Source organism: Vulpes vulpes, chromosome 10, assembly GCF_048418805.1.
Source record: "Vulpes vulpes isolate BD-2025 chromosome 10, VulVul3, whole genome shotgun sequence".
Lineage (NCBI taxonomy): Eukaryota > Metazoa > Chordata > Mammalia > Carnivora > Canidae > Vulpes > Vulpes vulpes.
In genome coordinates, this window is record NC_132789.1 from 24770161 (window position 1) to 24787040 (window position 16880).

General features: G+C 51.1%; 2 protein-coding genes across 3 annotated transcripts; both read right to left on the minus strand.

The window, feature by feature from the left end:
• Positions 1-177: 177 nt before the first annotated feature.
• PES1 (pescadillo ribosomal biogenesis factor 1) lies at positions 178-16823 on the minus strand. 2 transcript variants are annotated; one of them, XM_072723161.1, is made up of 15 exons: positions 16512-16823; positions 12692-12771; positions 11780-11933; positions 10476-10585; positions 7556-7727; positions 7376-7465; positions 4748-4864; positions 4555-4629; positions 4247-4333; positions 3982-4112; positions 3490-3615; positions 3189-3373; positions 2560-2717; positions 2242-2403; positions 178-668 (listed from the first exon to the last, which is right to left on the minus strand). In XM_072723161.1, exons 1-15 carry the CDS (start codon positions 16533-16535, stop codon positions 585-587), a joined length of 1755 nt encoding a protein of 584 aa, XP_072579262.1. In that variant the 5' UTR covers positions 16536-16823; the 3' UTR covers positions 178-584. The 2 variants fall into 2 exon arrangements, with proteins under 2 accessions (XP_072579262.1, XP_072579263.1); XM_072723162.1 differs by lacking the exon at positions 4748-4864 and having other exon boundaries at positions 16512-16601.
• LOC112909839 (small ribosomal subunit protein eS24-like) lies at positions 14024-14867 on the minus strand. The gene has a single exon (XM_025985956.2). It carries the CDS (start codon positions 14534-14536, stop codon positions 14144-14146), a length of 393 nt encoding a protein of 130 aa, XP_025841741.2. The 5' UTR covers positions 14537-14867; the 3' UTR covers positions 14024-14143.
• Positions 16824-16880: the final 57 nt, after the last annotated feature.

The following is a 16880-nucleotide window of genomic DNA, read 5'->3' on the forward strand; positions in this document are numbered from 1 at the left end:
CACCCTCCTCCAACCCCTAGAGAGACTCCAGAATTTCTACCTCTCACTTACACAGGAGGAAGCAATGTTCACAGAGGAAAAATACCTGGGCTGGAATGTGAACCAAGGGCAGACTCCACTTCACTGGGTGGCCCTTCTCCAACCCCACGAAGTCTTGTGAACATAGAATTCAACTGGTTCCAAAACTCCAGCAGTTTAATAACAAATGCTTTCCCACCCACACCCCATCACAGCAGCAGAATTACAGGTCCAACCATGGCGTGAGGGGGGTGCTGCAGAAAGCCAGGAGGAACAGGAGCAGCTGGTGAGGGGCTGCTCAGGCCCCTACCTCCCATGTCACTGACTCCTGGGAACATCAGAGGCCTCTCCTCTGCCCAGCCACCAACAGGGAGCTCCATCCAACTGCGGCTGGGGTTCCAGCCAGAGAGCGTAAGAGGAAGCCAGCGCCAGCAGGGGGAGGAAGGGGATGAAAACAGAAGAGGCTCTGGTCCTGCCACCAAGCCCGGGTCCTCTGGCCTGCCTGTGCCAAGTCCAGCTGCCAGGAACAGGGCCACGGGCCTCACTCATCAAAAGGCTGCCACCACTCACACTGGCCTGATCTTCTTGGCCTTCTTCTGAGATCTCACAGCCTCATCATGGGCTTTCCGCTTCTCTGCCAGTTTGTTGGCCTGTGAGGATGAAGGGGGGATCAAGCTGTGATTGCAGGGTACTTCTCCTCCTCCTCCTCCTCCTCCAAGCCATCCCTTTATATGTATTTATTTATTTTAAAGGTTTTATTTATTCATGAGAGACACACAGAGAGAGGCAGAGACATAGGCAGAGGGAGAAGCAGGTTCCCTATGGGGAGCCAGATGCAAGGGGAACTCTATCCCAGGAACTCGGATCCCAGGAACTCGAATCACGGTCTGAGCCACCCAAATGCCCCTAGGCCATCCCTTTTTAAAGGCTGAACTTCCAGAAAAGTTAAATAGGCAGTTTACCAGGAGGATAAACAACTATTTGAATAACCTCAGGCAATAAAACAGGTCTTTACCTTTGCTTTTAAGTCTCTATTATTTTATGGGCTCACAACGAATTAGGAGAATCCCAGAGCTGGAGGTAAATGCTCCATTTACCTTCCTCCTTGGGAAAGCTGCATGCCAATCAAACTTTCACCAGGCTGCTGGGGAGGGGTCAACCTGGAACAGCAGTCTTTCCCCTGGGGCCCATCTGGCACTATCTACTACAAAACATTCACAGGCCTTTCAACCTGGCAATTACAAGCCTGCAAATTTACCTTGCAGAGACTTCAGAGGCAGGCAAAGATGTGATGTGCTCAAGGGTGTTTTCTAAGAATGACTCAAAATGAAAAGCAATCTAATCTTATTAGCAGAAAACAAGTCACTTGTATGAGCTCATAGCAAGAAATTCACCCTATGGTTAAATGAAAAACACACTCCCAAACAACCTGTATGTGGCACAATAGCTCCAAAATAATGTATTATACACACAAGAGAAACTGGAGTGCTGTAATTACAGATCATCCCAAAGGCAGGACTGTGAGCCACTTCTACATCATCGATTACAGAACTGTGGCGTGCAGAGAACTTGAATTTTTTTTTTTTCACAATGAGCATCTATGACTTTGTAAATGAGAGAAACAAAATGGAAATCTAACCCAAACCTCCCATAGTCCCTCCTGCTTTATACACATCTATTAAGTGGTCATTTGTGAAAGCGGGCACTGAGTCTGCTAGGACAGCCTTGTCCCCAGATTTCAGTAAACTCAGCTGGACAGAGGTGCCTGGGTGGCTCAGCCAGTCAAGCGTCTACCTTTGGCTAAGGTCATGATCTCGGGGTCCTGGGATTGAGTCCTGGGTGGGGCTCCCTGCTCAGGGGGAGCCTGCTTCTCCCCCTTCCTCTGCCTCCCCCCACCCCTCATGCTTGCTTTCTCCCTCAAAAAAAGAAATAAAATATTTTTAAAACAAAGAAAAGAAAGAGCTAAACGTAAGGAGACTGAAGCCCTGAAGAAAGCCCAGGCACAAACTGCTGACACCAATATGCCCACGCAGACCCTCAGGGGTCAGGCCAGACGGGCAACCTAAGAGAAAGGCTAAGAAATGGCCTGGAGGGGGGTGGGGTGGGGGGGGGAAGAAATGGCCTGGAGTCTGCACAGAGGAGAGTCAGCTGGTTCCAAAGTTCACCTGTGCAGCCACATCCGGTGGCCACACCTGGAGTCTCAGGCAGGTGGCAGGGGCTCACCTCTCGGATTTTGCGCCTCTTGCCAAACATGATCTTGTTATAAAGGTACTTCTCCCGCTTCTTCATCATCATGATGGCCAGGCGCTTGGCTTCATTCTCCTCCTCCTGGGCTAGCCGCTGCTTGTCCTGCAGCTTCACGGTACCTGCCGTCACTTGGGGCTTCTGCAGACATCGGGAGGACACTTGTGGATGCAGGTTCCCCCCCGCAACCCCCACCCCCACCAGTCCCCTGGCTCTTGCCCTCTGGGCAGGGGCTAGCCCCAGTGATGGCCAGTGGGGCTGCTTCCCAGGCTACACCCCAAGTCAGCTTCCCAGTACCTTCTCCTCCATCCTCTGCTCTTCTAGGGCTGTCAGGTGGGCCTCTTCTTCCTTTTCTGAACCAGCCTCTGCATCTTCTTCCTCCTCCTCTTCATTTTCTCCCCCTTCATCACCATCATCATCTTCCTCATCTTCCTCTTCAGATTCGTCTGTATTTCCTATAAACAGCCAGTGACTTGTGAATGCCATGGGAGCCTGCTCTCCTCCTCGCAGGGCGGGAGCTGGGGCCAGTCACCACACTCTTCAGCCATGAAGACATTCCAAAGACAGTGCAGGGCTGTCCCAGTTGTGGTTCCCTCTGGTATGTCTCCCCACAGCCCCAACCTTTTCCAGAGGGCACTCCAGGCCCCCATTCCTGACCTCTGCCACCTCCTACAAAAATACCAATGACAGCCTCCACAACACTACTGCTTGGTTACTCTGAACATCAAGTAATAGCTGATCGTAGGACACTAATGTTCCTTTCTCCTAAGCCTTAATCCAAAGGTTGATTTAAAGGGCTCTGTACCCCTGCCATCCCATTCTCAAAAGCTTGCCACCTTTGTAGCCAAGGGGGGAAACAAGGTGAGGCCAAGGAGTCCAAGGCCAGCCCAGAGGAACCCATCCATCCCATCACCTGGCCCACTCACCTGGGTGCTCTCCCCGCTGCAGGGCCAGCAGCTTCAGCTTCTCAGGAGGGATGTAATCTCCTTCCTTCTCTGACACGAAGGGCGAGAGGTGTGGAGGCAGCTGCACTCCAGGGAAGTAGTCTGCCACGGGGAGGAGGAGCCGAGCATTCACACAGTCAAACACCCACTGGGGCTGCACATAGTACCTGGTGGCAGAGATGAGTCATGGAAGCAACCCGAACCCCCATGGCATCTGGAGCTTGAGACAAACCTCTGCCCCCAGAAACCCACACAGGCAAAGATGAGATCCTTAGGGACATACCTGCCAATAACAGGTGTCTGCTGCCCAGGCCGGTCGACAATCTGGTGGGTGACGCAGGGGTCTGTGACATCATATGTAGCCCCAATGCACAGAGACTTGTCCCAGGATACATCCCCCCCGAAGCTCCTACAGGCACAGGGGGAGACCACAAGAGTATTCAGCAGCATGAAGTGCCTGCCCCAGGACCCAGTGGTTTACAAACTCACTCTCCTAGGACACACCCATCTCTTCCCCACATCAGGATCATTATCAGGCCGACACCTCCAGTGTGGGCCCAGCAGAGCCTGCCCTGAGCCAGCGAGAAAGTGGTGCCAGCTGCCCTCTGACAAGTGCTTCCTGTACGCTCAGGCGCGTGCTCAACATTCTCCACGCCTGCTCTGGTCAATCTACACAACAGCCCTGAAGGGTGGATATTGACACCATCCTGACATTACTGCTGGGCATCCATGGGGGACCCAGCCCAGAGTGTGGCAGACACCGTCAGCCTTGTACCTGATTACGAAAGCCAGGGCTTCACGTGGCACCTCGCGGTTCAGGAAGAACTTTAGGCCCTCAAAAAGTTTCTTCTGCTTTTCCTGTGCCTCCAGCTCCTTCCTGCGGTCCTCCTCCTGCACGGTCATCTCCTGCCATGAAGAAACCATGGCACTCTCAGGCCTGTCCACTCCCGCACTGGAGGGCAGAGGCTGGAGATGGTCCCTAACTTCCATCTAGACCCCCCATTCCCAAGCAACCCCCCATCCTGGCACACAGTCCTCACCCCATCAGCAGGAAATTCATCCATCTCAGCCTCCTCCTCCACAGGCACCACCATGCGAGCCAGACTGGCACCGAGGGCCGCCAGTTTCTACGGGAAAGAAAAGGGCTGCTGCTTGCAGGTGGAAGGTCTTGTCTGGGGGCGTGGTCAGGGTGGCAAAGAGGGAGTAGTGACAGTTCTGGGACATCAGGGGGTTTGGGTTCCAAGGGCAAGCCCTAAGCCCACCCATTTAGCCATGCACACCCCCACCCCCAGGCCAGTGACCATCGTCTGAGGGGATGCAGGGCTGGTGCTCTGGAAACTTCTCTCACCTCCATAGAACTCTCCGAGTCCAATGCATAGGTGTCCTCACTGGTCTTCGCCTCTGTTTGGGCCTGACCCTCCAGCTGGGAGGCAGGGGAAAGGTCAGAGGGAGAGGATACCACAGCCCCCGCCTCCACATGGGCAGAGAAGGGCTATGGCCCCCACATGCTAAGAAGGACCTGGGCTGGGCTGGAGTCCTACCTTGGGTGGGTAGTGCAGGTTGAGCGACTGGTAGAGCCGGAAGTTGACGAAACCCAGCAGAGTGGTATAGAACTCAGTGAAGGTGGCCATGACCCTGTAGTCAACGTCCGTTGGGTGCTAGGGGGCACAGATGACCCGTTGGCAGTGTGGGCAAGGTATTGGGGAAAGGTGGCACTGACGACCCACATAGGATACGGGTTCCAGCCCGCCCAGGGCTCCTCCAGAGCGGAACCTGCCCTCAGACCTTCTCTCTGTGAGAAGGGGCTGTATGATGTGTCCCACCACAAGCACTCTGGGGGAGGCTTTGGAGGGTTCCCAAGGGCTAGGGGCATACTAAGGCCTTGCCAGATCCTCAAGCCGCAAAAAGGAAGATCAAAGGAACTGGCTAGCGCTCCCCGCCCTTGCCCCAGCTCCCCACGCACCCTGCAAGTCCCAGTTCAAGCCAGACTTCGGCCACAGAGGCAGCCTTTCAGGGCTGCTGTGGTCAGAGCTCACCCTGCCCTGAATCACCCCACATTCTTCGTTTAACATCTTCTCTGGGGCTCACCTGTTGGCCTCCCTATGCCTAGCCCCACTGCCAGCCCAGCTGGGAGAGGCGGCCCTGCAGCATGCAGTCTGTCTGCCTCGGTGGACAGAACTTGGCACCCTTAAGCCTTGGCAGGAGCACTGGGACAGACACTCAATTCAGTGACTCCAAGCCCAGGTCCCAGCCAGAGTGACATGCACAACTTGAAGACCCAGCACAAGATGGGACAGCTGCCTGGCTCGGCCCCAGGAAGCTCTGGAGGAATGGTGGGAGAAAAGCTGCCTGCTTGGGGCAAAAGCACCTGGCTACCCTCAAGAGCTGCCAACCCAGCAAGCAGGGGACATGGAAAGGGTCATCTTTGCCCTTGAGGAGTTGATAAAGCAGAACAGGGGAAGGATCTGGGGGGGCCAGACAAAGTGCTCTGATTCCTGAGCAGCACTGCTCCCCACAACCAGGGAGGCCAGCCCAGCCCTGCTGACCCCTCAGGCCCTGGATGGCACCATATGCCAAACAATGTCAAAACTGGTGGTGATCACAATGTCCCTTTTACGTTGGGCGTGCCCATGACTTTGAGCTGCTTCTCCATTCTGCCCTTAGGCAGTATGTGAGGGCGCAGGAACCCAGAGGTGCGCCACCTATCCTCCCATTCACCCTCCATCCCTCCACCCCTCCAAGAGCATCTGCCAGGGAAACATCTGAGGACTAACTCCACTCCGTTCTCCAAAGCGCAGAGCAGGGTCCCTTCACCCACCCACCCTCAATCCCACCCTACTACTTGCCTGGGTCCTACTTTGAGGAGCCCAGCACTAGCTGCTCAGGGGAAGAAGGCACATCAGGGCCTCAGTTATGACACAGGACTGGTCCCCCATCCTCCTGCTGGGAGGAAGTAGTGACAGTGAGCTGGCCAGGGAGGAAGGAGGAATGGACGGCCTGTTCCCTTCCCCCAGGGACAGCTGTGTGGAGGCTGGCCTCGATAGGGCCCTATTCACCATACAGAGGACATACAAAGACCAGTCTGAGCAGTGTGGGGGTGGGACATCAGAGAGAAGGAAAAAGAGGGAGGGCTAGAGAGGAAGGAGGCATGGCAAGAAGACAGGAAGGAAGGAGGAGAAGAGGAGGGACGAGCTGGGGAAGAGGGGATTGTTGAGGGCCAAGTTGCCTCTCACCCATGGACTGCAGCCTGCCCCCACACATCTCCACTGCCCTGTGGCCAGAGCAGGTTCTGGCCTTGGAACCCTGCCAGCCCAGAAAGAAGGGGAGGGGCCCAGACCCCCAGCTCAGCCTGGAGCACCCGAAAACCTGGTCAGCAAACAGACTGTCCGGCCAGGCTAGCACATTTGCTGGTCAAGGCACAGGCAGGGAACCGGGCCAAATGCAGGCCCACAGGATGACAAGTTAGGCAGGAGAGCCTGGCCAAGACCACGTGGAGGATTAGAGGCTAATATTGCCCCATGAGGAGGCAAAATCAGGATTTCTTTCTGTGAATCCCTGCCAAAAATACTAGTCTAAAACAAGATAAATAGGAAGAAGTGCCATGTGCTAAAAGCTTCTCATATGCTCACCCTCCCCCACCTCCTCCACTCTGCCAGCCTTGGAGGGGAGTCAGGAGAAGCTGAGGAGTTCAGCAAAACAATGTGGCTAAGGTCTGGGAGCCACTAGTGGCAAGGGGGACAACGACCCCATGGATCTGAGGGTAGGACTGGGCTCTGCCACTGTCCAAGCTTTGACAGCTGCTCCCTGTTCACTCAGCAATTCCAAAGGGCCAAGCACCAGGCACTTTGAAAGTTTTTTTTTCCTTAAATCCTCAGAACAAGGCTTAGAAAGGCACATTACTGGCTGAGGCACAGAGAGCTGCAGAAACATGTCCGAGGTCACCCAGCTGGGAAGACTGGAGACAGGCTGGCTCCAGCTCTTACTACGATGCTGTGTGCTACATTCCTCACCCCCCACATCCCACCCCCGGCTGCACTCAGGAACCCAGCACATGCTGGACTATACAGGACAACAAAATCCCCCCTCCGCCCAAGTCCTGTCTACAAGCCAGAGAAGGAGCAATGGCCCAGCACAAGACCCCACCTTCCCTTCCCCACAGGCATACTCACATCATGGGAGAAGGCATAGGGCGTGATCCACACAATGGGCTGCCCCAGCACCTCAGCCTGGTAGTAAATGCCTTTGATGGACAGGAAGACCTGAGGGGAGGGGATGGTATGGTGAAAGGCACTGGGAGGCAGGGTTGGTAGCAGAGCGGGCCCCCTGCCCCCAGGCAGCCCTGGGCTAACCTTGCGCAGGGCACGGGCAGCAATGACGTAGTGCAGGAACTCCACTGTGAGTCGGCGGCACAGCTGAATGGTCTGTACATGGCACTTGCCAGTCCGTGGGAAGGTGGAGAAGAGGAAGCACATGGAGAGGGCATCATCCAGGTCCCGCAGAGCATCTATGAATGTGGGGTACCTGCAGGGCCAGGAGGGCAGTGCTCACAGGCTCAGTCAGCCTAGGCTCCAAGGGGGGCCCTGAACTCCTTGTCCACTCTTGTCAGTCGCTCCAGTGGCCCCATTCCTAAGCAGGCCTAGCCACTACCACCTCCTGACCACAGAGTTAGGCAATACCCAGGGGCCTGGCAGTGCCAGCTTCCCCATAGCCTTGGGAGGAAGCACAGAATGAGGACCCACTTCAGAGCCCACTTAGCTCTGAGGATCAGAGAAATCCCAATGAGGGTCCTAAAGACACTCACTGCACATCAAGGACTCAGTCTGGACCTACTTCTCTTTGTGATCAAAGAGCGTAAATTGAGTCAGTGTCTAACTCTTTTACAAAGTGGTAACCATAGTCCGAAGCAAATATATCTGGATGTCCAAAACAGAAAGCAGAAAAATGTGACCTAGTGGGTCAAGGTGGAGGATGGGGGCTGGAATACACTCAGCTACACTTATGGCTGGGCCCAACCACAGGTCACCACAGTGAGTTACATCTTGTCCCTCATCACTCAGCCCTCTGTCTAGTTTGCAGAACCAATTAGAACCAGATGGCAGGGAAGCCTGGGTGGCTCAGTGGTTAAGCGCCTGCCTTTGGCTCAGGTTGTAGTCCCAGGATCCGGGATAGAGTCCCGCATCAGGCTCCCCAGGAGGAGTCTGCTTCTCCCTCTGCCTGTGTCTCTGCCTCTCTCTCAGTCTCTGTGTCTCATGAATAAATAAATAAGTCTAAAACAAAAACAAAAACAAAAAGAACCAGATGACAAAAATACTGGAATTTTTTCAGTCCTGGGCCAGGAAAAGCCAGAGCAAGAAAGCACTTCCAGGATTCCTGTGGCAAATGGGGAAGCTGACAAGAACAAGCGACCCTCGGCAGGATCAACTACTTCGTGGCTGCCCTGCTGAGGGATGAGGGCCCAGGTCATGGAGGAGACACTGGGTTATGTGTAATAATACTTGGATTTCAGCCCCAGCTGTGACCCAGGATGGGTCACTTGGCCTCACCCAAACCCAGTGATTTCACTTGGAAAATGACTGCTGGGCCAAACAGTTGGTTTCGAACTGGGCTTGTGTAACTCCCTGGAAATGCCTAAGGACAAGTAGACAGACAGAGCTTCAGGTCTCCCTCCCCTAGCCAGGACAATTTTGGGAGCCCCAGCACGCAAAATGCCCTCCAGAAAGCTGTCTTCTACAGAAGTGTTCTGCTGCTTCAGAAAGGGACTGTGAAAGCCACAAGACCAGAGATGGCCTGGTCCTTCCAGCCCTAGGTGGTGTCACTCCCTGCAATGTGTCAGGAGGAATCTGCCAGTCTTCAAACCATACTGAGATGGAAGAAAGCCTGCAGGGACCTCTCCAAAGACCACAAGAGGAGAGACATCTGGCTTTCTGGTGGGCAGGCAACCTCAATCTGGTGCCTCAAAGTTTCCTCTGTCTCATGTACAAACCCACCAACCCAGCCAGGACCTTTGTAGAAACAGCACCAACTATTTCTGAGCCATCTGCCTTTTTTTTTTTTTTAAACGATGGCTAAGAAGATGGAGGTGACACAGATTTGGAACACCATAACCACACTGCCACCTGGTGTGGGCATGAATCCAGACACTTGGCTTTTTTTCTCGTGCAAGTTTTGCATTTGTTCCACACAACAGCTGTGTGCCCCAGGCATGACAGGAGCTATCGTCTCTCTCTAAGAGGAGAGCTTGCTCAGAGCAGGAACTGTTCCCAGGCCGCCCAGCTTGCAGGCTGCAGAGCTGTGGTGAGAACACCACATGTCTGACTCCTCTGCTGGGGTTCTCTCCATGCTAGCCCATGGCAGGCCTGACTTAGTGCAGCCAAGTCCATCCAGCCTGGAACAAGTGTTTCTAGGCTGTCAGCCCCCAAGAGAAGATGGACATTCATTAGCCCAGGATTTCTGAACCTTACCACTACTGACAATTTGGGCTGGTTGTCCTGTGAGGCAGGGATTATCCTGTGTACTGTAGGGTGTTTAGCAGCATCCCTGGTCTTTACCCATTAAACACCAGTAGGACTCCTTCCCCTGCTCCATATCCAGTCATGAGAACCACAAATGTCTCTAGGTATTGCCAAATGTCTCCTGGGGACCAAACTATTACTGGTTAAGAACCACTGACTTAGCCAATGGATGAGTAGGACTGCTGAGAAGACTGGGCAAGAATACTCAAGGTCAGAGGCACCCACGCCTGCACATCTGCTCATGTGCCTGGAGTACAATCCCAGAACTTTGGCTCTCGATCACCACAGGGCCTTTGCACCTACTGTTTCCTTTATTTCTCTTGGCTAGTTCAAACATCTGCCCCCAGACACCTACTCTGACAAGCCTATAAGTAACGTATGTCCTCTCAGTCCCTTCATGCAGTTAGCATCCCATATGGCGCTTGCTGTGACTTGTTTTTTTTTTTTTTTTTTTGGTTTAAGATTTTTAATTTATTCATGATACATAGAGAGAGAGAGGCCGAGACACAGGCAGAGGGAGAAGCAGGCTCCATGCAGGGAGCCGGATGTGGGACTCAATCCCGGGACTTCAGGATCATGCCCTAGGCTGAAGGCAGGCACTAAACCACTGAGCCACCCAGGGATCCTCACTTGCTGTGACTTGTAATTATTCTAGCAATTTGTTTGGTTTTTTGGACTGCTTCCTCCAAAAGGATGCCAGCAACTTGAGCAGGGTCTTGGTCTTAGTCCCAGTTTTATGACTGAGTTCCCAACTCACCGCTCCTTGACAATGTGGTCAAGTTTGTAGTTGGGCTTGTTGTCCTTTAGACGCTCCACAGTGTTCCACTCACTCTTCCCATATGCCTTCCGGAGCTTTCGGACAAACACCTGGGAAAGAGGAGGAGATCATTGACACTGGGGCCAAGGGCCTCTTCCACTAAAGTGGGATACATGGAACGGGAGGACTCTCAAGGCCTCCTGAAGCTGATCACAGCTATCTGATTGTGCCATCTGATCCCCTCAGCCCAGGATGTATAAAACAGTGAACTACAAAAAATATCAAAACTGACCCACAAGATGAGCAGAGCCAGACCAATATACCATTGTAATGGATAACCAGAGATAACCACTCAGATGCGCTGACTCCACACGTTTACATGAATACATGTTTTCAGCCTTATTTTCCAACAGAGGCCAAGTGACCCCTTGGCAGGGCAGCTCAGCGCCAGGAAAGCTGGCCTTCATTTTTAGCACCAGTCTGTATAGGCATGAAATAAGCCACGGGCCCAGGTATGGGCCCAGAATGTCCTCCGAATCAATTGATTTCTTCCCTACTTTTGGTCAGGCTTACCCTTGGCACTCTTCAGAGGCTCTAAGGCTACATCTGCTGAATAGTCACGACAGCCATTACCCACAACGGGCCCACTTCCAATGCAGTAAGTTTACGTAGCTAAAAAACCCAGAAGCAAAACAGAGCCAGCCATCTACCTCATGGACTTGGGTAAGAGGGCCAGAAGCAGGTGCTGGCCAGTCTCCTGTAGCCACCAAGTGGCGCCTCAAGCCCCACCCCCCCCCACCCCCCAGGGCTCAGCCTGGCCCTGCCACTCTACAAAGGTTTCAGTAATAGCAGTCTACTTTCAATTACCAGCATTTGGTCTAATGAGGTTTCTACTTTCCCCGTGGGATTTAAGCATTTAATAGTTTCCATTTATGGAATGGAAAGCTTGGTCTCCTGGGAGCAATTCCAGAAAGAATTTGAAAAGGAGCAGTTTCTTTGGGCAGAGAAGAATACACCCAAGAGTCCCTGAAATAGTACCATCTTTGCTTCAGAGGCAATAAATTTATTTTCCAAAGGACCAGGGGAAAGGTACAACAGGTAAAAAGCATTAATCATTTGCCAGGTTCCGTGTAAATGATTTCCACACGTGATCTCAGTTAATCCTCAAGACATTCCTTTGAGGTAGAATTACCTCACCCTTCTACAGGCTTGCTCAGAGAGGTTAAACAATCTGCCCAAGGTCACAGTTGGTGGGTCACAGAGCAGTGATGGACCCCATCCAGACCACAGAATCCAGGCCTCACCTTGTACTCCCGGAACTTGTTGACAATGGGTTCATGGAGGAGGAACTTGATGTCTTTAAGAAGGTAAAAAGTTCGGGCTGCTGTAGAGCCTTTGTTAACCTTCTTCTTATGTTTGGGTTCATGAGGATAAATTCCCTTCAGGATGCACAGCCGCCTGGAAGATAAAGGCCATTCCTTTTGTCAGTAAACATGCTGAGCACTGGCCACAGCAGGCCTGCAAAACAGCAGTGAACAGGTAAAACAGGGGCCCTACCCTTGGAGAATTCATGTTCCTGTCCAGGATCTGACAATCATAAGCCCCGAAAATCACCTAATGCAGACTGTCACATGTACCAGAAAGGAAACAATCAGGATGTTGACAGAGGCCAGATGGCAGGTACCTCTTTTAGCAGAGGGAGTCAAGAAAGGCCTTGCTGAGAAACCAACATTTCAGACATATAAAAAGTGGAGGGAAAAGCATCCTAGAAGGACAAAGGCTGTAAGGGTGGAAGTGTTGGGTGACTAAAAGTGAGCCACACAGCAGGGCTCAAGGATGTGGGAAACTGTGGACTGGACTCTAAGAGGAGCTGAGGACCCCTAGCTGCAGGATCAGGGGTCTTTTCTGCCAGAAGGGAAGGGATGGGTGACAAAGACCCAGCCAGAGAATAGCAATGCACTGTACCAGTAGGCCTATTCTGATGACCCAGAGTGGCATGACCCATTCTCCAGCTTCCCTACAGACCCACACCTGGCAAAGCACAGCTTATTAAAGCAAAGCCAGACAAGAAAGAGGAGGGCTATCAGGATTCTAGACAGAGTTTGTGGTAGCACAGGTAAGAAAGGAAGGCAGCTGAGTTTTCACCATCACTGAGTGTGACTCACTGTCCAGGCACCCCGACTCAGTTCCTCTATTCCAATCTCCTCCAGCCTCACCTGAAGTCAGCCAGGCTCAGCTGCAGCTTCTTCCGGGCTTTGTTTCGGGTGATGTAGTTGGTGGCAGAGCCTCGTTCGTACTTGGGGAGAAAAAAAAAAATAGCTGACCATTAGCAACAATTGCAGTGAGGACAATCTCTGGGCATGCCTCATGCCAGAGGCAACTATCACTGTGGCCAAGTAACCAAGAGGCTTCTGGGGCAGGAAATGCTATAGGAAGGGAGTCCACCTGCCTGAACAAGCTCTCCTGCACTGTCCTTACAGTAATCAGTGTAAAGGACACATACATCTGCATGATACTGGGGGCCATGAAGTTGCTATGGATCAGGTGTTATGCTTGGTAGTAGCTCTAAGTACTGGCTGCTGTGATTAATGATTTCCACACATTATTTCATTTACTCCTCACAACCCCATGGCATCGGTGCCATTAAAATTCTCATTTTACTGAGAAGAAACAGGCTCAGTAAAATAACCTATCTAAGTCACATAGTTTTTTTAGGGGCTGGGATTCAAACATAGGTCTGAGTCCTGAGCCTCAGGGCCTAATCCCCTAAGCCAGTTTTTTCAACTTTTTCATTATGACCAACACCTACCACTAGAAGCCTTTTTAGACCACGCTCCCCCTTAATCGTCCCCTCTCACAACCCCATGAAATGTTAATACTACAAACATACCAGACCTATAATGTAATGTGGTCTTTTCTGTTTGTTTAATTTACAGAAAAGAGAGCACGTGCACACACACGGAAGGAGAGGCAAAGAAGAGACTATTCAGCAGACCCCCCTCTGAGTGTGGAGCCCCGACATGGGGCTAGATCCCATGACCCTGAGATCATGACCTAAGTCGAAGAGTCAGAAGCTTAATCGACTGAGCCATCCAAATACCTGTGTAATGTGGTCTTTTTAAAGGGCCATAAACCATTGAAATATCTAAGTCCCCTTCAACTAATTTTTGTTCCCTTATGAGTGATATCCAGTTGAAAATGCACACTCTAAGCCAAAGCCTCTTCCTTCCACCATTCATTCATTTAACAGAAAATAAGAGAACCTCTACTGTGTTCCAAGTATCAAGTATTAAGCTAGATGCTATGAGGGCAATGAAGACAGAAGGCCTAGTCTCTACCTACCCCCAAGGAGCATACAATCTGATGCAACCATGTGGATGTCTGTAGTGCCAAGATGCTGCCTCATGGTCGCATCTCTGTATCAATGATAAAGAGCAGCAGTACATTGTACCAGGAATGTCTTTCAAAACAAGATCATCCTCTGCAGTAAGACAGCAGGTACCTTGATGGCCAGTCCAGCTCTAAAGAGAGAAACCTATAGCCCCTTTAAAGTATGTTTATTTTTTTTAACTTTCTTAGTTTATTAATCTTCTCATGAAAAATCTGCACAATCACCTCAGATAAAGCCACTGCAGAATCTTTACTCCTTCTGTTGTCCAATCTCCAGCTCACTTTTTGCCAGTACCAACGTTGGCTTTTGCAGTCGCCCTGACTTTCTTCATTCTGTTTTTGTGTCCTTTGCGCTGTTTTCTTGAAGTCTTTTTCTTCTCATACAAGCCATGTTTTGCAAGTCTATGTTTGGGTTCATTTTTCTTTGCATAATCCAAGGAATCATAAATCATGCCAAAGCCAGTTGTCTTGCCACCACCAAAATGGGTCCTGAATCCAAATACAAATATGACATCTGGTGTGGTCTTGTACATTTTGGCTAGTTTTTCCCGAATTTCTGTCTTAGGTACTGTTGCCTTCCCGGGGAGAAGAACATCAATGACCATCTGTTTCCGCTGAAGCAGTTGGTTGGTCATGAACTTCCTGGTCTGGATAGTTACTGTGTTGTTCATGATGGCGGCCGAGCTTTAAGCCAAAAGTATGCTTATAACCCTTCACTGTCTTACTGCTCCCTGTCACAAAATACACCATTTATTCTTTCCTCCAGACATTGTTTACTGGAGATACAAAGATGAGCTTCAGTCTGTCTCAGAAAGCTAACTGTTCATTAAAAGTGTTTTCCGTAGCCTTACATCACACATGTGTCTGTCATCATGCTTATTATTTTAAACATCAAGTGGTTAAGTAGTTCTCAATTGGGATGGTTTTACTCCCTGGCTGTGTATGGGATGGAAGGAAGGGAATTAGGCATTTTGGATTGTTGAGTGCCATTGGCATCTAGTGTGTAAGAGGTCAAGATGTTACTAAACACCCTATGACGCACAGGACAGCACTCTACAACAAAGCATTATCTGGCTCAAAATGCTTGTGAAACCCAGCATTAAAAACTGTCATGATCTGAGGTGCCTGGGTGACTCAGTCAGTCAATCATCTGCCTTTGACTTGGGTCATGATCCAGGGTCCTGGGACAGAGCCCTATGTCAGGCTCCCTCCTCAGCAAGGAGCCTGCTTCTTCCTCTACCTCCCTGCTCATGCTCTCTCTCAAGTAAAATCTTAAAAAAAAAAAAAAAAAAACCCTGTCGTGGTTTGTTTACATAGCTGCATCCATGTTGCAAGGGAAGATTATCCATCTTATTTATTTATTCATTTATTTTAGAGGATTTTATTTATTTATTCATGAGAGACACAGAATGAGAGGCAGAGACATAGGTGGAGGAAGAAGCAGGCTCCTTACAAGGAGCCCGTTGTGGGACTCAATCCTGGAACTCCAGGATCATGCCCTGAGGCCGAAGGCAGATGCTCAACCGCTGAGCCACCCAGGCATCCCTCCATCTTATATATTTGTAATTCCAGACACTAGCACTTACTGGTTGTTCAATAGCGTGCTGGGTTAAACATAAACAACAGAAACTTACAATCTGAAGGAAACACGAAGCAACTGCATCTTCCTCACTTTCACCCCTTCCCCAATCTTTTCATACCACTAAGGTGATCCTCCATAGAGCAACAAAACAAATCCTTGAAAAAGCGACCATGGTACTTCCCCTTTAGTTGAGGCCTTCTGCACTTGGAATAAAAACCAAGCTCCTCACGGTGGCTCACAGGCCTTCCACATCTGGTCCCTGTCTAGCCTTAACCTCACCAAATGCCATTCTTCCCTTGGTTTACCATACCCAACCACTTTGATGTCCTTCTAATTTTCTGCACACAGAAAGCCTTTCCCACCTAACAGTCTTGCTACTGAGTTTCCCGTCAGGTTTGCTCGCTAAGAACTCCCAGGCCCCAGAACCCATCTGAGATCTTCTGATCTTTCGGATTTCAGCCCAAACGTTGAGTTAGAGAGACCTTCCAACACGACACTAACCGAAGTAAGTATTCTTTTATATTCTCCGCTCTTCTCTTTCATATCACATTTAACAATCTGTGATCGTTTCATTTGGTTGTTCAGTGTTAACCCTCTTTCCTCGCTAGAAAGTGAGCTCGGGGAAGGCAGGGACCACATCTGACTGTTTATGTTTCCCTCCCCAGCATCCAAGGCAGGTTTAACAGGGAAGGGAATAACGAGTTTTGGAGATCATAAACTTGACGGAATAGTAAACTTTACGTAACGTTTATTATTGTTTCAGTAAACAGTTGTCTTCCGGCCCGGTCTGCATTTGGAGTGAAGCTTTCCTTCGCAATTCCCAACTTTCATTTACAGCCCTACTCCAAAGTTCTTTCCCGGACTTCATCGGACGAGTACTGCCACCCTCGCCCATCCTCGGACCCCTTCTCATAGTTGTCTCTCATCGCATAGGTCACAGCCGTTTCTGAACACCTGAGGGGCCACGGCCGGGAAAGGTCCAGTCCCCTGGCTCCCTCGCTCCCATCTCCCGCCCGGCCCCCCTCTCCCCAGCCCCACCCCGCCGGGGATACCGCCTCATTCACCTTCTTCTTCTCCAGGCCTCCCATAGCTCCACGTTGAAGGGTCTACCAGCGCCGCGCGGACTGACAGCGCCACTTCCTCTCGCACGTGCCCTGCCTAGGGCCCCGAGGCCCCCACGCCGCGGGTCTGTGCGGGCTGCCCGATGATGTGCCTGAACGAGTCTTGGGCAATATTTGGCTTTCCTCCTCGAAAACATACAACTGAGCTTTCTGAAAAAGATCACCGAGGCCTCTCTTTAGAGTTCTTTCTCATCTGTGAACATATGACAGTCAGTTTTCATGTTTAAACGAACACAGATATTCAGGCGTTTCTATAACCATCCTGGGGACGCTCGCTTGATTTTTAATAGAACCCCGTTGCATGTTGGGATG

Coding starts and splice junctions, on each gene's coding strand:
- LOC112909839 (XM_025985956.2), bottom strand. CDS start 14,536: ATGAACAACACAGTAACTATCCAGACCAGGAAGTTCATGACCAACCAA.
- PES1 (XM_072723161.1), bottom strand. CDS start 16,535: ATGGGAGGCCTGGAGAAGAAGAAG. Junction 4,865..7,375: donor CCTATGCCTTCTCCCATGAT/GTGAGTATGCCT, acceptor TGTGCCCCCTAG/CACCCAACGGACGTTGACTA. Junction 2,718..3,188: donor GCAGCGGGGAGAGCACCCAG/GTGAGTGGGCCA, acceptor GGCTGTTTATAG/GAAATACAGACGAATCTGAA.